At 35.4% G+C, this 17,208-nt stretch overlaps 1 protein-coding gene across 17 annotated transcripts in view; it reads right to left on the bottom strand.

Moving 5' to 3' along the window:
- The window catches only part of shot (dystonin-like protein short stop), an 852,754-nt gene that overhangs the window by 53,990 nt on the left and 781,556 nt on the right, over positions 1-17,208 (bottom strand). For all 17 annotated transcript variants that reach the window (XM_017608278.1, XM_017607978.1, XM_017608094.1 and 14 more), the window contains one exon: positions 9,795-9,966. In XM_017608278.1, the coding sequence (XP_017463767.1) occupies positions 9,795-9,966 (172 nt within the window). The remainder of the gene's footprint in view (positions 1-9,794; positions 9,967-17,208) is intronic.

The following is a 17,208-nucleotide window of genomic DNA, read 5'->3' as shown; positions in this document are numbered from 1 at the left end:
GCCGAAGGCCGCCTACGCAGAAAGAAGTTCTGCGCAAAAAGACTTCCGCCCTTCTTTTCCGGCAACACGGAAAGGAGAATTCTTTTCAGTGAGGTACTTAGTAAGTGTTATAATCCCTAAGCGCAACCGAAGGCCGCTTACGCAGAAAAAAGTTCTGCGCAAAAAGACTTCCGCCCTTCTTTTCCGGCAACACGGAAAGGAGAATTCTACTTGGTAAGGGTTATAATCCCTAAGCGCGGCCGAAGCCCGCCTACGCAGAAAGAAGGTCTACGCAAAAAGACTTCCGCCCTTCTTTTCCGGCAACACGGAAAGGAGAATTCTACTTGGTAAGGGTTATAATCCCTAAGCGCGGCCGAAGCCCGCCTACGCAGAAAGAAGTTCTACGCAAAAAGACTTCCGCCCCTCTTTTCCAGCAAGAAAGAAGGGAGAATTCTACTTGGTAAGGGTTATAATCCCTAAGCGTGGCCGAAGGCCGCTAACGCAGAAAAAAGTTCTACGCAAAAAGACTTCCGCCCCTCTTTTCCAGCAAGAAAGAAGGGAGAATTCTACTTGGTAAGGGTTATAATCCCTAAGCGCGGCCGAAGGCCGCCTACGCAGAAAGAAGTTCTGCGCAAAAAGACTTCCGTCCCTCTTTTCCGGCATCACGGAAAGGAGAATTCTAGCCAGAATTCTAGAGGCACGACTAGATGCTAGTTTTCAATAAGGTTACGCAAGTTGAGACTTTTTCTTCTAGTGCGGTTTGGAAATAAAATAGACTGATGTGACTGCTCCGCTGCTGAAAGGCAAATGGAGGCCATTTCGAGTAAAGTGTTCTATAATCTTTAGCCATTGGGTTATACAATAAATAGAGAAAAATTTGTTCAAGTAACGATCCAGCGATGCACTGGCTCAATGAACTGGCATGTTACTGGCATAATGTAAACGGGGCATCACATTCAGAATAATATGAATGAAATAAAAGAAATCAACTAAGAAATAAATTAGCTTTCGAATCCATTTCCCATTCGACTGAGTCACGGCGAATCGGTGCCAGATGTAGCTAATTTGTTCATAATAATAAACAGTAAAGTATTTTAGCCACTGTATCCTAGTAGAGGTGACCGCTGTAGCCGAGTGGTTAGAGGTGCGTTCTACCACTCCGAAATTCCTGGTTTTCAGCCCTGGCCAAAGCACGATCGCAAAAATATAGAAACATTTATTTCTTTTTTTAACAGCAGTCGCCCCACGGCAGGCAATGACAAACCTCCGAGTGTATTTCTGACATGAAAAAGGTTCTCATAAAATCCATTTGCCGTTCGGAAGCGGCTTTAAACTCTAAAGTATAGTTCACTCAAAATCGGTACGCATGAAATCAGTTATATCTCTTTAACAAGTTTTCAGGAGATAATATTCAATATCTGTGTTCATATGGAATAGTAGCTTACGTCGAAAGGCTGGCTTTAGTATAATACGACATTTGCAGCATACGATTGCGAATGACTCACTGGCGCCGAGCTGTTGAAGAACTTTTGGCAAATAAACGTGCAAGAAATAGTTCCGATACTAGCAGGTCAATATTCTTATTAACACCCCTATTGCGAATGTCGACTGGCAGTAGATAAACGACTATTAAGCGATTATCGATTAACGATGCTATTGCGAGTGTCGCTTAGTCGCTCAATTAGCGACTGTGAATACTTTTTAATCGCTCATCCTTCTATTGCTGTTTTTCAGTCGTTGGAGTTTGCGTTTATAAAATTTACGTAAGAAAGTGGTACTATAATGCATAAAAAGTAAGTCAATTGAACTAGAAGTTGTAAAAAATTGTGAAATATGCATATGTATGTATGTGTCTGAATTACAGGTCAAAAATTGTAAGCAACAAAAGGCAAGTTGCGCGGTTGGTTGTTTTGATGCAGGGGAGTGAGGACATATGCAAAGGAATTTCCGGAAAGAGTAGGGGAGAAAGCTCCGCTTCTATTGTGAAAGATATACAATACTTCTTGTGCATATAACTCCGGCTACGCCATCCACAGTGTTTTTGCGCAGAATCAACAGCAAAGTTTAAAAAACTGCATAATTTTTAATTAACTAGTGCTCGGAAATTTGAAATCTTTATTTTAAATCAAAGTTTGATTCTTTCACTACACGTGTATGTTAAAGTTTTTAAAATCGGGTCACGCGTTTGGACACAAATACCCAACATCATTATACAAATAACTAAACCGCACCGTATTTCTTAAACTTCCATAAAGTTTATTAATGAGGAAAACAGCTTTTCCTGCAAATCCTGTAAAACCTAAAAACGTGAAGCATCGGGAATGCAACTTCTATTCATAAAATTTACATACATATGAACATACACTTCATCTTCCAACTCCAAGGGCTCCGACGAATCTCGCAATTCCCTCCTTGCTTTAGCCAACTCTACTAATCTATCACATCAACTTCCTTCATCACTAAACCATATTTTAACTAAGTCCATTTTTTTTATTTTGTAATAAAAGCAATTACTTTAAAAATGATGTAAATGAACCACTAAAGAAACAAATGTAAACAAAGAAACAGCTGTTTACAATTCAGTCAGCCATTCACAATAGCGCAAATTTTTATCGATCAAGTTACACAATAGCAAAATAAAAGATGATCGACTCGATCGACAAATTTCTATTCTACTGCCAGTCGACACTCGCAATAGGGCCCTAAGTCTCGTCATAAAAATTCCTTGTCGTTTAAAGGATAAAGGGAATGTCGCATTATACTAAAGCCAGCTTCTCGATATAAGCTACTATTCCATACGAACACAGCTATATTAAAATAAAGGGAAAGTATTCCGTTATACATAGATACATGTTAGCGAAAGTTTCATATTTTCCTTGCGTAAATAAATAACATACAATTTCTTTTATTATAAAGCAATTTTTCTAAACATCCGTTCTAGAGACTTGATTAGTCAAGTTGCTCCACTAAACTTCTTTAGTTTTAGGTTATGTTTTTCAATTTGACATAAACTGTTGACTTCCCGAACTTTATTCCCATCATTGGCTTCAAACCGATTTAAAGTTACCTGTGAATAATTGATTTTCATTAAAACCAATTAACCCTTAATTAGGTGCATGGGGTCAAGGCCATTTCAAGTCGGAAAAAATATGTCTTGGAGTGCTCGCCATCTTTCTAGCTTCCTAACTTCCTGCGGGGTATGTAAATTAGTCACGGCCAGAACATCGGCGTGTACACATGTGTCGCTACTAGGAATGTTAGTCCCGGGATCCCGGACTTTTTAAGGTATAGAAAATCCCGGGATTCTTGGCAAGTAATCCCGGGATTTTCGGGATTTGGAATTTAAAAAAAAAATTGCGTTGTTAGTTTTTCACTCTGTCGTCAGGAATTCAAAAATGATTTAAACAATTTAGAGAAATGTGTTGAGAGAAGTACGGGTGTAAAATTCATAAGAAAATTCTGTTGAATTTAAACATATTCAAGTTTCTAGTGCAGAAGGGCTGGTAAATATTGGAAATGTCATTTTAAAATTTGATCCTTGAAATTTCGCAACGTTTGTTCGAATTTTGTCAGCTTAAAAATTACCTATTCGTATTGGTGAATCCAAAAAATTTAAATTTTTTAAATTCTAAAGAAATTTCCTATTACATTTGTTACCGATATTTTTATTCTACATTGAATTGAATTTTTTAATAATTTTTGGAATTAATCATATCTTTGAAATTACAAAGTCCTTCAAAATAAATCCTGCGGTCAGAGAGAAAAAAATAAAAACGCCACTTTAAATAAAAAAGTAGGTTTCAAACCATGGTACAATAATTACAGGTATTGTCTTCCTAGAAAGTTTTGCTTCACATCGAAATTCGTGCTCACTTATTTTCATTTTGATGCAGTTCATTGATTCTTTTACTTTTATTTGGCTTTGCTTTTTCTTTTCGTTCAATTTAATTTTTATAATTTTTCAAAACAAAAGTAAAAACGTTTAAAATTAAGTGAGCCATACAAATTTTTAATTGATTTACAAGCAAATATTTTTTTTTTTGGCTTTTGCAAATTGAATAAGTTCTCTGTAAGATGGTTTGTAAAAAAAATACGTGAACATTAGAGTGGTTCATAAAAACACTCTTTTTGGATATTCATAAACGCTACANCAAGTCGGAAAAAATATGTCTTGGAGTGCTCGCCATCTTTCTAGCTTCCTAACTTCCTGCGGGGTATGTAAATTAGTCACGGCCAGAACATCGGCGTGTACACATGTGTCGCTACTAGGAATGTTAGTCCCGGGATCCCGGACTTTTTAAGGTATAGAAAATCCCGGGATTCTTGGCAAGTAATCCCGGGATTTTCGGGATTTGGAATTTAAAAAAAAAATTGCGTTGTTAGTTTTTCACTCTGTCGTCAGGAATTCAAAAATGATTTAAACAATTTAGAGAAATGTGTTGAGAGAAGTACGGGTGTAAAATTCATAAGAAAATTCTGTTGAATTTAAACATATTCAAGTTTCTAGTGCAGAAGGGCTGGTAAATATTGGAAATGTCATTTTAAAATTTGATCCTTGAAATTTCGCAACGTTTGTTCGAATTTTGTCAGCTTAAAAATTACCTATTCGTATTGGTGAATCCAAAAAATTTAAATTTTTTAAATTCTAAAGAAATTTCCTATTACATTTGTTACCGATATTTTTATTCTACATTGAATTGAATTTTTTAATAATTTTTGGAATTAATCATATCTTTGAAATTACAAAGTCCTTCAAAATAAATCCTGCGGTCAGAGAGAAAAAAATAAAAACGCCACTTTAAATAAAAAAGTAGGTTTCAAACCATGGTACAATAATTACAGGTATTGTCTTCCTAGAAAGTTTTGCTTCACATCGAAATTCGTGCTCACTTATTTTCATTTTGATGCAGTTCATTGATTCTTTTACTTTTATTTGGCTTTGCTTTTTCTTTTCGTTCAATTTAATTTTTATAATTTTTCAAAACAAAAGTAAAAACGTTTAAAATTAAGTGAGCCATACAAATTTTTAATTGATTTACAAGCAAATATTTTTTTTTTTGGCTTTTGCAAATTGAATAAGTTCTCTGTAAGATGGTTTGTAAAAAAAATACGTGAACATTAGAGTGGTTCATAAAAACACTCTTTTTGGATATTCATAAACGCTACATCAGAATATTGTTATTTGTGATGAGAAAAGAGACACGTATTTTTTTATTTTGAAAACAAATTTTTTTAGAGGTCGCGCTGGTCGGTTTTTTATAAAAACGCTGATGCTCTCAATTTTTTTATTTTGTGACAGTTTAAAATGCAGCTAAAAATGTGGTTTTTACATATAATTACTCTGATATTATTGAGGATCATTCCCCTAATTACACACCTGTCTTGGACAGTTAGAATGGGCCTAGTTCNGTGACAGTTTAAAATGCAGCTAAAAATGTGGTTTTTACATATAATTACTCTGATATTATTGAGGATCATTCCCCTAATTACACACCTGTCTTGGACAGTTAGAATGGGCCTAGTTCCCGAAAATATTCTCTCGAAAAGACATTAGTAAAATTAAAACGTTGATACTGAACGATTTACGCATTGTCATGGGTTGGAACTTGTTACCATGGGGTTTCTGGGGTTGCTAATTAGGAATCTGTAGTCAGTTTTTCAAAATTCAAAATGGCGGATCCAAAATTGCGATTAATTTTTTTTTAATTATTGGATTTGCTTGAAAACCAGCACTCGATCGAATCTGATGTCAATTTTTTTAAATTCGAAATGGCGATAAAATTAAAAAAAAAATACTAAAATTAAAACGTTTATTTCTACTGAACGTTTTAAGCATTTTCAAGGGTTGAAACTCGTTTCCATTACGAATTTGTTGTCATATTTTCAAATTTCAAAATGGCGGTTAAGACTTTCAAACAAATCCAATAATTTTTTTTAAAGTTGGTCGCCATTTTGGATCCACCATTTTGAACTGTGAAAATCTGAAAACAGATTCGTAATCAGCAACCCAAGAAACCCACTGGAAACGAGTTTCAACCTTTGACAATGCTTAAAACGTTCAGTATCAACGTTTTAATTTTAGTAATATTTTTTTTTTAATTTGATCGCCATATTGGATTCGCCATTTTTAATTAAAAAAAATGACTTCAGATTCGTTATCGGCGACCTCAAAAACTTCAGAGTGCGGGTTTTCAAACCAATCCAAAAATTAAAAAAAAAATTAATCGCCATTTTGGATCCGCCATTTTGAATTTTGAAAAACTAACTTCAGATTCCTAATTAGCAACTCCTGAAACCCCCTGATAACAAGTTCCAACCCATGACAACGCGTAAATCGTTCAGTATCAACGTTTTAATTTTAGTAATATTTTTTTTTTTAATTTGATCGCCATATTGGATTCGCCATTTTTAATTAAAAAAAATGACTTCAGATTCGTTATCGGCGACCTCAAAAACTTCAGAGTGCGGGTTTTCAAACCAATCCAAAAATTAAAAAAAAAATTAATCGCCATTTTGGATCCGCCATTTTGAATTTTGAAAAACTGACTTCAGATTCCTAATTAGCAACTCCTGAAACCCCCTGATAACAAGTTCCAACCCATGACAACGCGTAAATCGTTCAGTATCAACGTTTCAATTTGATTAGTCTTATTTCGAGAGATTATTTTCGGGCATTAGGCCCATTCTAACTACTCAAGGCAGGTAATTAAGGGAATGTTTCCCAATAATACCAGAGTAATTATATGCAAAAACCACATTTTTACCTCAATTTTAACATGTCAAGAAAATAAAAAAAAGAGAACATCAGCGTTTTTATAAAAAACCGACCAGCGCGACCTCTAAAAAAACTTTTTTTATAAAAAAAATACGTTTCTCCTTTTTTTTATCACAAATAACAATAATTTGAGGTAGCGTTTATGAATTTCCAAAAAAAAAAAATTAGAACCACTCTAGTGAACATATATGGTATATGGGGTAGGGAAAAAGGGATATTTCCAGCAGTAAACGCTCTCTGATATTTTTTAAATAAGGCAGATCGGAATATGCGCTCTCTGGGAAGACAATACCTGTAATTATTGTACCATGGTTTCAAACCCATTTATTTATTATTTATTTCATGTTAGGAGAGCTTCTCAAACAATATAGAAGCAATTTTTTCGATTCAAGTTGTTGAAAAGTAATGAACAGGGAACGGATTTTTAGGACCTAAAAACCTATAAAAAAGGCAAAATAAAATAACGAAATAGGCTGGAAAAGGAAAAATAAAATAGCGAAAAAGGCAGGAAAAGGCACTAGGTATTGCAAAAAAGGCAAAACAAAATAACGAAAAAGGCAGGAAAAGGCACTAGGTATTGCAAAAAAAGCAAAATAAGGCACTAAAAAAGGACAGAAAATACGAAGAACAATCAAAAAATACATTTATTTTAGAAATGTTTATATTACAAGTAAAAAGAGAAAAACTATGAACTAGTTTCATTATATGAAAAATTTGTACTTTGAATATTTGACTATTTTATCCTTTCGAGTTTCTAACTCATAAAACTTTAATCTGTATAGTTGTAGTAACATTGAAACACAAGATGCATTTTGAAGTTTTCTGGCAGTATTTTCATTCGATTTTCACGAAGAAAAAGCCTTGAATGTACTAAATGTGCGCTCGACGTAAGTTGATACAAGTGGAGCCCAATTTAAATATGGAACGTTTGAAACGTTCATATTATCGGGAATAAGGGTGTTTTCCTCGCCCTTTACAATTTTATCCATACCCCTTATTGTCTCCAAGCCTACGTTAGCTGAGAAAACAGCTTTGAATTTTTCCAACACCGATTTGGCAAGAGGTCCCTGTGCTTCTATAAGCCGCATGGGCATGTGTATATTTTTTAATCTTAAAAAAAAAAATTGTAAATGCTATAATCACTTTTTTAAAGGTAGAAAAGGCAAAAAAGGCAAATATCTTAAAAAAGGCAACATCAAATGTGTAAATATGGAATCACATGGACATTCTTAATCGAATATACTCTATCTCTTTAGCAGAAAAAAAAGGCAATTTCCATAAAATCCGTTCCCTGGTAATGAATATAAAAATTCCCAGCATCCCGGGATTGCGACAACGCCACTCCGGCAAACCCGGGATCGGAAAAGGCTATTCTCTTAAGTCCTGGTCCCATGCGACCACTTACGTAATATTTTTTTGCGGAGGTAAGTTTTTGTTTTTGCATCTAAGTTTGAAGCTAAAGTTATGCTTTTCTTTCTTAAAGTTAACTATAATAAGAGCTTTAATATTTATGACAATACACAATTCGTTTTAATTATTTAGTCTAGGTTAGAACGTTGTCGCGTATACATAAATGTGTCGCTATTCTCTTAGTGCTGACCCCATTCGAGCACTAACGTAACATTGTTTGGCGGAATTAAGTTTTTAATTTTTTTTTTGTAAGTTTAAAGTCGAAATTATGTTTTTTTTTTTTTTTAAGTTAACGATAATAGAGTACTTAAATTTTTTTGATAATACACACTTTGGTTTTTGGTATTTATGGTAAGGGATTTTCTTATCAGGTATAACTTCGAAACCATAAGTCACATGAAATTGAAATTTGGTATGCAGACGTATCTATGGTAGGTGCCTATACTAAGGTATATATAAATGAGTTTGTAAAAGGGAACGTGGCACATCCCATAGGGGGGAAATTTTTTATCAGCTATAACTTCGAAACCATAAGTCACATGAAATTGAAATTTGGTATGCAGACGTATCTATGGTAGGTGCCTATACTAAGGTATATATAAATGAGTTTGTAAAAGGGAACGTGGCACATCCCATAGGGGGGAAATTTCTTATCAGCTATAACTTCGAAACCATAAGTCACATGAACTTGAAATTTTGGTATGCAGACATATGTATCTACGGTAGGTGCTTATAGTAGGCTATATATACATAAGTTTGTAAAAAGGGGCGTGGCACATCCCACAGGCGTGGACCTTTATCAGCTATAACTTCGGAAACCTAAGTCCCAAGAACTTGAAATTTGGTATGGGGGCATATCTATGGTAGGCGCTTATAGTAATGTATATATAAATGAGTTTATAAAAGGGGAAGCGGCACATTTCTTAGGCGTGGAATATTTTACCAAATATAACTTCGGAACCACAAGTCACATCAACTTGAAATTTGGAGTGCGGACATATCTACAGCAGGGGCGAACTTTGGTACAAATACATATCCATGGTAGGTGCTTATAGTAAGGTTTGTATACATGAGTTTGTAAAAGGGAACATAGGCGTGGAATTGTTAATCAGCCATAAATTGGGAATCATAATACATAATATAATACTCGGATATATAAAACTGTGTCTTACAGTCTTTCGACCATTTCGAAACGGAAAGATTAAATCGTTTTTTTATTGCCGGGATGCCGTTAAATGAAAAATGTTCATTTATAATGAATAAATCTCCTTCCGAAATAGGCATTCTACCGGAAAAGTGCAGCTATACTAAAACAGATAAGCGAATAGGCAGATGAACGGAATGTACCGTAGTAGACTAATTTTAATTTAAAAATTCGATCTATTAATAATGAAACAAGTATTTGTAGTACAGAAAATGATGACATATACATAGTAGTTGAAGTAAAATTAGTAGTAGTAAAAGTTTGGTTCATAAGGATGCCTTAATTTAAACAGAAAGAAAATAGTTTGTATTCTTTAATTTATGCTGAACCGAATATTTGTACTACTGTTTTATATTTTTTTGTTTACTCCGATCGACGTTGGGTGCTCTGCTAGTTTATATATATAAACCAATGAATATAACTTACCTAGACTGTTGCGGACTGGCGGAACCAGAAACTGTTTTTCGAGCAGATGTGCCAACTTCAAGTGAGCCTGGAATCGCGGCTAATCGTGATGGCCTTGTCGTGATTCCGCTTCCTGAAGCAACATTTGATGCAGAAGTTTTTCGCTGTGGTATTCGCGATGGTGGAGTTTCATCTATAAACATTTTACGAAAAAAATAAAGTTAGTTTAATATTGAACGCACAATATTCTTTTTGCTTAGAGCATTTTTAGTATATCCTTCAATAAAAAGTTCATTAAGGGATACCCTGCAACTATAAAGCCTGAAACAGGAATGACCAGAATTGTCGTATTCAGAGGGTCACTACCGCAGAATTTAAGAATTCCACCTGCAGTAAAAATTATAACTTCTACAAAACTAGGGGAAATACTTGAGGACCGTAACTTATCTATTTTAAAATATAGTTAAATCATTATTTAAAGTTAACTACATAAATGTTTATGGAATTTTTCGCCACCTAAGCCAATAAACTCAATGCACAACGATATACACGTGACAACGTTCGTCAGGCAGATCCCGGAGATCCCCGTATCAGGAATCTCAACACGGAGGTTCGGCAACTTGTGAACGTACATAAGCGGAAGAAGTGGGAAGAGCATCTGAAGACCTGTAAATTCTACTCTGGGAAATCTCTTTCGGCGACCGCACCTCGTCGGACCTGACAGTTTACACTGCTTCCACCGGCGGACAAAGCTCACGAGCGGCGAAGTGAGGATAGCCATCGGGAAGGCGAAAGTCTTCAAAGCCATAGGCCACGACGGAATTTGCATACTGATGCTGAAAAATCTGGTTCCTGCGGAAATGGATTACTTAACCAAGGTCTATGGCCACTCTCATCATACCAGACATCTGGAAAATGGGGAGAGTGGTCCCACTGCTCAAACCGGAGAAACTGTTAAACAAAGGAGAGTCTTATTGTCCGATAACCCTCCTTTCCCCTGTAGCGAAGACACTAGAGGCCCTTCTACTCCCGCACTACACAAACCACCTGTCCACAGTGAAGCATCAGCATGGGTTTCGTAAAGTGCACAGCACTAAACGCATTAAACACTCACATAATTCGTGGCCTTAACCGGTTCTAGTAGCGCTGGACCTGTCAAAGGCATTTGACACTGTCCACTCACTCCACGCTACTAGAACGCATTGGGACTTAAACGGTGGTCGGCGAATTATCTGAGTGGTCGACATTCGTCAGTAATATTAAGAGACAAAACTTGAAAACCGAAAAAAATTGAATGGGGTGTCCTATCCCCGGCATGGTTTAACTATTATATTTAAAAAATTCTTGCAATTACCTTCGACAGTCTGCTCTCCTTCTCGGCGCACACAACCGAAATTGTCAACAGAGTACAGAGCCGCAACAAAGTCCTCAAGTCGCTGGCCGGCAGCATCTGGGGCAAAGACATAGAAATGTTGTTGGCGACATACAAGGCAATTGGCCGGCCGGTTCTTAATTATGCAGTGCCCGTGTGGTCGCCGGGGACTAGTAGGACGCAGTGAAGCTACAAACTACTAGAACACGGCACTTCGGACTGCGACTGGATGCCTTCTGATGTCGCCCCAACACCACCTACACGACGAGGCCCAACAGTCAAATTCTTAAGTTTACTTCCATTTCGTTCGGTAGCGATTACCGTGGACTGAGCCATATGAAATGAAACAAGTAAGAGCAGCGCTGTCTTCGGCTATGCCGAAGGCTTTATACCTTTCATGAACTTCTGCAAATTTTACTTTGACAGATTACTGCTTTTGAATACATCTGCATACATCGATAGAGGAGTTACATACTTATATTTATAAAAAATCGCATCTAAACAATCAGATGTATGGAAGATATACCTTATATTAGCACCAATCTAAGTGATTTTCACTGCTATGTGATCGGTATGTAAATCGGTAACACACTTTATTGGGTTTAGTTTCCTACATAAAGGAGATATATCGCAAAAACTGGTATCTGAACAATCACTGGTATGGGAGATAAAGCTTATAAAGCAGAGATTTTGACGATTTTCCTAGTAGACTTTGTATTATTATTTATAAAATATCTTACGAAATTTACGGTTTTTAGCTGTTCAAATAAGGAGTTTTACAGTAAAATCCCATATCTGAACAATCAGATGTATGGAAAATACATATATGATATAGTCACCCGATCCTTGTTATTTTCACTGTAAATATTCTGTTAATAATGAGTGAAAATGGTGTGAAATTTCATGTTCCTAGCTGCATAAATGGAGGAGTTATAATAAAAGACCTCATATCTGAACAATCAGTTGTATGGGGTCTGCAGGTTATAGTGACCCGATCTTTGTTATTTTCACTGTAAGTCTTCTGTTGATAATGAGTGAAAACAGCGCGAAATTTCATGGTCCTAGCTCCATAAATGGATGAATTATAACGAAAAATCTCATATCTGAACAATCAGTTGTATGGGAGCTATAGGTTATAGTTACCCGATCCTTTTAATTTTCGCTGTAAGTTTTCTGTTGATAATTATTGAAAACAGTGCGGAATTTCATGTTCCTAGCTATATAAATGGAGGAGTTATAACGAAAAATTTTATATCTGAACAATCAGTTGTATGGGAGCTATAGGTTATAGTGACCCGATCTTTGTAATTTTCACTGTAAGTATTCTGTTGATAATGGGTGCAAGTACTGCAAAATTCCATGTTCGTAGCTGCATAAATGGAGAAGTTATAACGAAAAATCTCATATCTGAACAATCAGTTGTATGGGAGCTATATGTTATAGTGGTCCGATTCTTCCGGTTCCGACAAATGATTAATACATTATAAAAATACACCCACCTACCAAATTTTATCCGGATATCTAGAAAACTGAGAGACTAGATTGCATACAAACAGACAGACAGACGGACATGGCTAAATCAACTCAGCTCGACGTTCTGATCATATAAGTATACATTTTAATGGGTCTATCTCTTTTTGTTCTGGTACTTACAAACATCGGACCAAAGTTATAATACCATTTCATGCTCATGAAAGGTATAAAAAGTTTAGCGTGTGTATTTGAACACTGACGTTAAAACCAGCTAAATCGCGTTTTTTGCTTTAACTTTCTTATTCGATGTCCGATTTTCACAATCTTTATTTCGCCGAAAAGTGCGGTCAGGACTTTAATTTGCCCCCTAAAAGGTGCTGGCCTTCAAAACAATTTTGATTTATACCTTCAATAGTTTATTAATTTTATACTGTAAATCATATTCAACAATTCTATTGAGCTTGAGGCCGTTTATAATGAAAAAATGTTGTGGAAACACAAGAACAATTAACACATGGTAAATGTCATATCTGTTATTTAGGAGATCACCACATCTCCTCATCAGACTTCTTCAACCGTGGTCATTGGGATATGAACCAGCGATTTCGGATTCCAAGTCCGATGAGGAGATTTCGTGATCTCCGAAATAGCACCTATAACTTCTACCATTTTAAACTATGGTTTGTTTTCGCAATAACTTTTCATTAAAAAACGGTCTCAAGCTCTATTAAAATTGTTCAATATAATTTTTTATTAGGACAATATAAAGAAAAAAAACAAGGCGTGCTTCTTAAAAAAAAAGAAATTAACTAAAAAACAACAACTACACGATCAAGTCTAAATATCAGCGGAACAGTTTCCCTTGACTCTAGTTGGGTTGACAGCAGTGTTGCCGTTTTGATCCATTTACTTCAAAATTGATACGTGTTTGTGCAAACTTTACCTTATGTTTTTTCAACAATCTATAGTAAAAATTTGCACCCCGTTTTTTGTAAGCATTTGAATCTCACATAGTTACGTAATCCTTACCTAATTAAATGTCAGACCTGTAGCATTTTAATTATTTGAGCATCGATTCTCTTTATAGCCAGACATTGATCATTTCTGCTGGAAATCCCTATTGAAGGAGCTTACTCTTTGACTTTAAATAGCAAAGAAGGGACAGCTTTACTACAGAAGTATTTAGCCAAGGATATTACCCGACAAGTAAAAAAAAAAATACTTTTTATAAAATTTTTGCTAAACATAAATTCCACAAAGAGACCCAGTTGAAATTATTGATACGAATATATGTAACATCAAAAGCAAATCACCAAAATTTTGCTAAGAATCACAGTGCACACTTTCTTCTTTTGTGTCTAGTAGTTTTTTTTTAAGATTGGTCCGAAAAAATCACAAAAAAGAAAGAAACCAATGTAGGTATTTAAAGCACAGAGAAAAATATTATTTAAAAGACTATTTTCTCTTTGACGTACGTCAAAGGTCAAGTAGAAGTTGGAACTTGAATGACTACCCATTGATAGCTGGGTTATATATCTAAATAAGTAATATATTTAAAGACATTTTTATCAAATTTGATAAATATGATATTTGACCAGTTTTGTTACACAAATACTCCCACGAACACAGGCAAAAATATTGGCTTAAATTTGTCATTTTGTTTGCCATATACATATGTATGTATACGTTTTATCGATGCACTTGCACAATATTCGCATTCGCAAAAGCTCCGCATTAATTATTGCGAATGCGAAAGCGGATTCGAATGTTAAAATTAATGCGGAAGCTCCGCGGTTGCGAATGCGAATATTTGCAACAACCCTGATATGTACATATTAAACATCTGCGCAATTCCATTTAAACAGCCTAACAATACATCCGATCGCCGCGCAAATACTTTCCCTCCTTCACTCTCATCGTCCCAGTCAAGTGTGAGTAAGCATAAACCAGTTTCTGCACGCGTAAGTAAACTACCGACCAATAGCAAGACGCGTAGGGTATTTACTTTGCCTTCCGCAACTACTGCGCGTAAAAGGTATTTGCAAGTAGTCTACTCTACTGGTAGTACTTGAGTATTTTCGAAGAAAACATACATTTGTGGTATCTGAATAAAACTAAGGATAGGAATGTAGTGGAGCGATGAAGAGAGCGACGGAAATGCTGATATACATACATAAGTACACATGTATGTATGTGCATAGATATGTGCATATGTGCATAGATACGTATGTGCATAGATACATATGTGCATAGATACATATAAGTGTCCGCATATATTTTTTTCTCGTCACCTGCTCTGTCGCTTCACTGCAGCATAATCAAGTTGTGGCGAAAACCCTGACGAAATGCGTACAATTGAAACCATGGGTTTGAAGATTGCGCAAATTGATGTGAAAATTTCAATTGCATATTAATGTATTTATGTACGCATGTATGTACATTTGTATGTAAAAATGTTGTTTCGATTTCAAAAAATCGGATAATGTTTTTCTTTCGCCATTGGGTTATTCAGACAACTATAATCGTAAAATCCGATTTGTGAGTACATATACATATCGTCACTACACACGAATAAAGGCGCGCTGGTGTTTTGACGGCGAAAAAAGGCGCGTACAAAAATTTTGCGAAAAAAGATGCTTATGAAAAACTTCGGCGAAGTATGCTAAGAGTCTTTGACGCTGAAGTTTTTTATGCGTCTTTTTTTGCCGTCAACTTTTGAGCTCGCGTCTTTATTCGTGTCTAGTGACGATATGTACATACTTATATATGTATGTAACGCATCGCGACTGATTTTTTTTTATATATACATACACCTCTAATTTTAGTATTTATTTAAGGAAACTCAATGAAATTCAGAAACTATCACTTGCATTTGGTTTCACTCAATACCGATTTGAGCTGTCGCATAGTGTTATCAAAAAAAAAATATTATCAATGCAAATTCGTTTCTCTTCCCAGGAAAAACCAGCGTGACCGAAACTCCAACACAAGCTAATCTTTTCACATAAGAGCAAGCAGGCAAACCATTTGTTTTGAAAAATCACACGTACACAAAACTTCTGGGAGCATTTTTGATTCACTATTAGCAGGCACGCGTGACGGTCACGTCACTAAGAAAGTGACCGTCACTGTTCCTGCTGGGTTGAAATTAAGTTATATGGCTGCGTATGTATGTACTAGAGGCATACGCCGCCGAGCCACGCCGCCGTCGTCGCGGTTTTTTGTGATTTCTCACGCGCCGCCGCCGAGTTACGAAAATATCGGCGCGGCGGCGGCGTTCGGCGCCTAAGGAATTTTGTACAAAATTTTCATGATGTATGTACATTGAATTACATCGTTTGAAGGAACTAAAACTACTCTTATCAAAACACAATTTTACGAAATGAAAATAACATTTTTAAAGGAGTTCTTTTTTTCGTAAATTGGGCCACTGCACAATATGATCAGAATATTTTTCCAAAAATAGCGTAACTCGGAAAAAACATAGGTGACATATTTTCGATCGAAAGCGTTTATTACAGTTGTATTAGGATCAAATACTGGTAATCTAACGACTTTTTTTTCCACAGTAGACAAATCTTTTCATCTCAAAAAGCAGTTTTAACAGAAGCTGCCTCATTGCATCTAACTCCTCAATTGTTAGAGATAAAACAAAGACCAGTTTTATTTTTATTATTTTTTTATTGAGCTTTGTACCACGATTGTTTATTAGGAAAAATTGAAAAAGCAACAAAGTCTAAGCGGTAGAAGTTATAGCACTATTTCGGAGATCACCACATCTCCTCATCAGACTTCTTTTTTCTAGACTTCAGCAGGGATCGAACCTGCGAATTCGATGTTCAAAGTCAGAAGCGTTAACCACTGAGCTATGTATGTATTTTTCAATTTTTCCTAATACACAATCGTGGTACAAAGCTCAATAAAAAAATATTTTAAAAAAATGTTAACAAGCCACAATAACATTGACAAAGACAAGTTAAGTTTCCTGTGTATTTTTTTTATATTTTAAACAGACTTTCAATAAAAAGCAAACACTTTTTTTTGCTAATTTTTACATTTGTAAGGTATTTTATTATGGGGTCCCACACACGTATACAAGTACTAGGTGGCCGTGTGAAAATTTCGTTAGCATTCCTTAGTGGTGGCTAAACCCCAGGAAGGTTTTGCTTCCTCGCATCCAGGGCTTCGGGGCGTGGTGTAACAAAGGAGCAGGGAGCTTAGGAGCAAAGGATTTTAGCTGGAGCGGAGCTGGAGTAAAGAGCTAAACAAATTAATTGCTCTTAAGCTCCTTAGAAATGTTTTCAATATTTTGTTTTTGTTATTTTCTGGCCTAGTAATGATTTATTTTGAAATATTTTTATTGGTGTTCTTCCAAAAAATTTTCATTAATAACGGCCTCAAGCCCAATAAAAATTAAAAAAAAAGTTCAGTTAATAAACTTACTTAAATTATTATTTTTTTGCCATTGAAAAAAAACGGTGTTAAATAAATTTCCACTACATTTAATTAACTTAGAAATTTTTTTAGTTTTCTTTTTGGATACATATATCTGTATCAAAATGAAAATGTTCAAAAAATTTTCGCCTACGG

Source organism: Rhagoletis zephyria, unplaced genomic scaffold (assembly GCF_001687245.7).
Source record: "Rhagoletis zephyria isolate East Lansing unplaced genomic scaffold, Rhagoletis_zephyria_1.1 Rzeph_scaffold_00007, whole genome shotgun sequence".
Lineage (NCBI taxonomy): Eukaryota > Metazoa > Arthropoda > Insecta > Diptera > Tephritidae > Rhagoletis > Rhagoletis zephyria.
The sequence above is the reverse complement of the archived record's forward strand: the minus strand, read 5'-3'. Positions and strand labels throughout refer to the sequence as shown.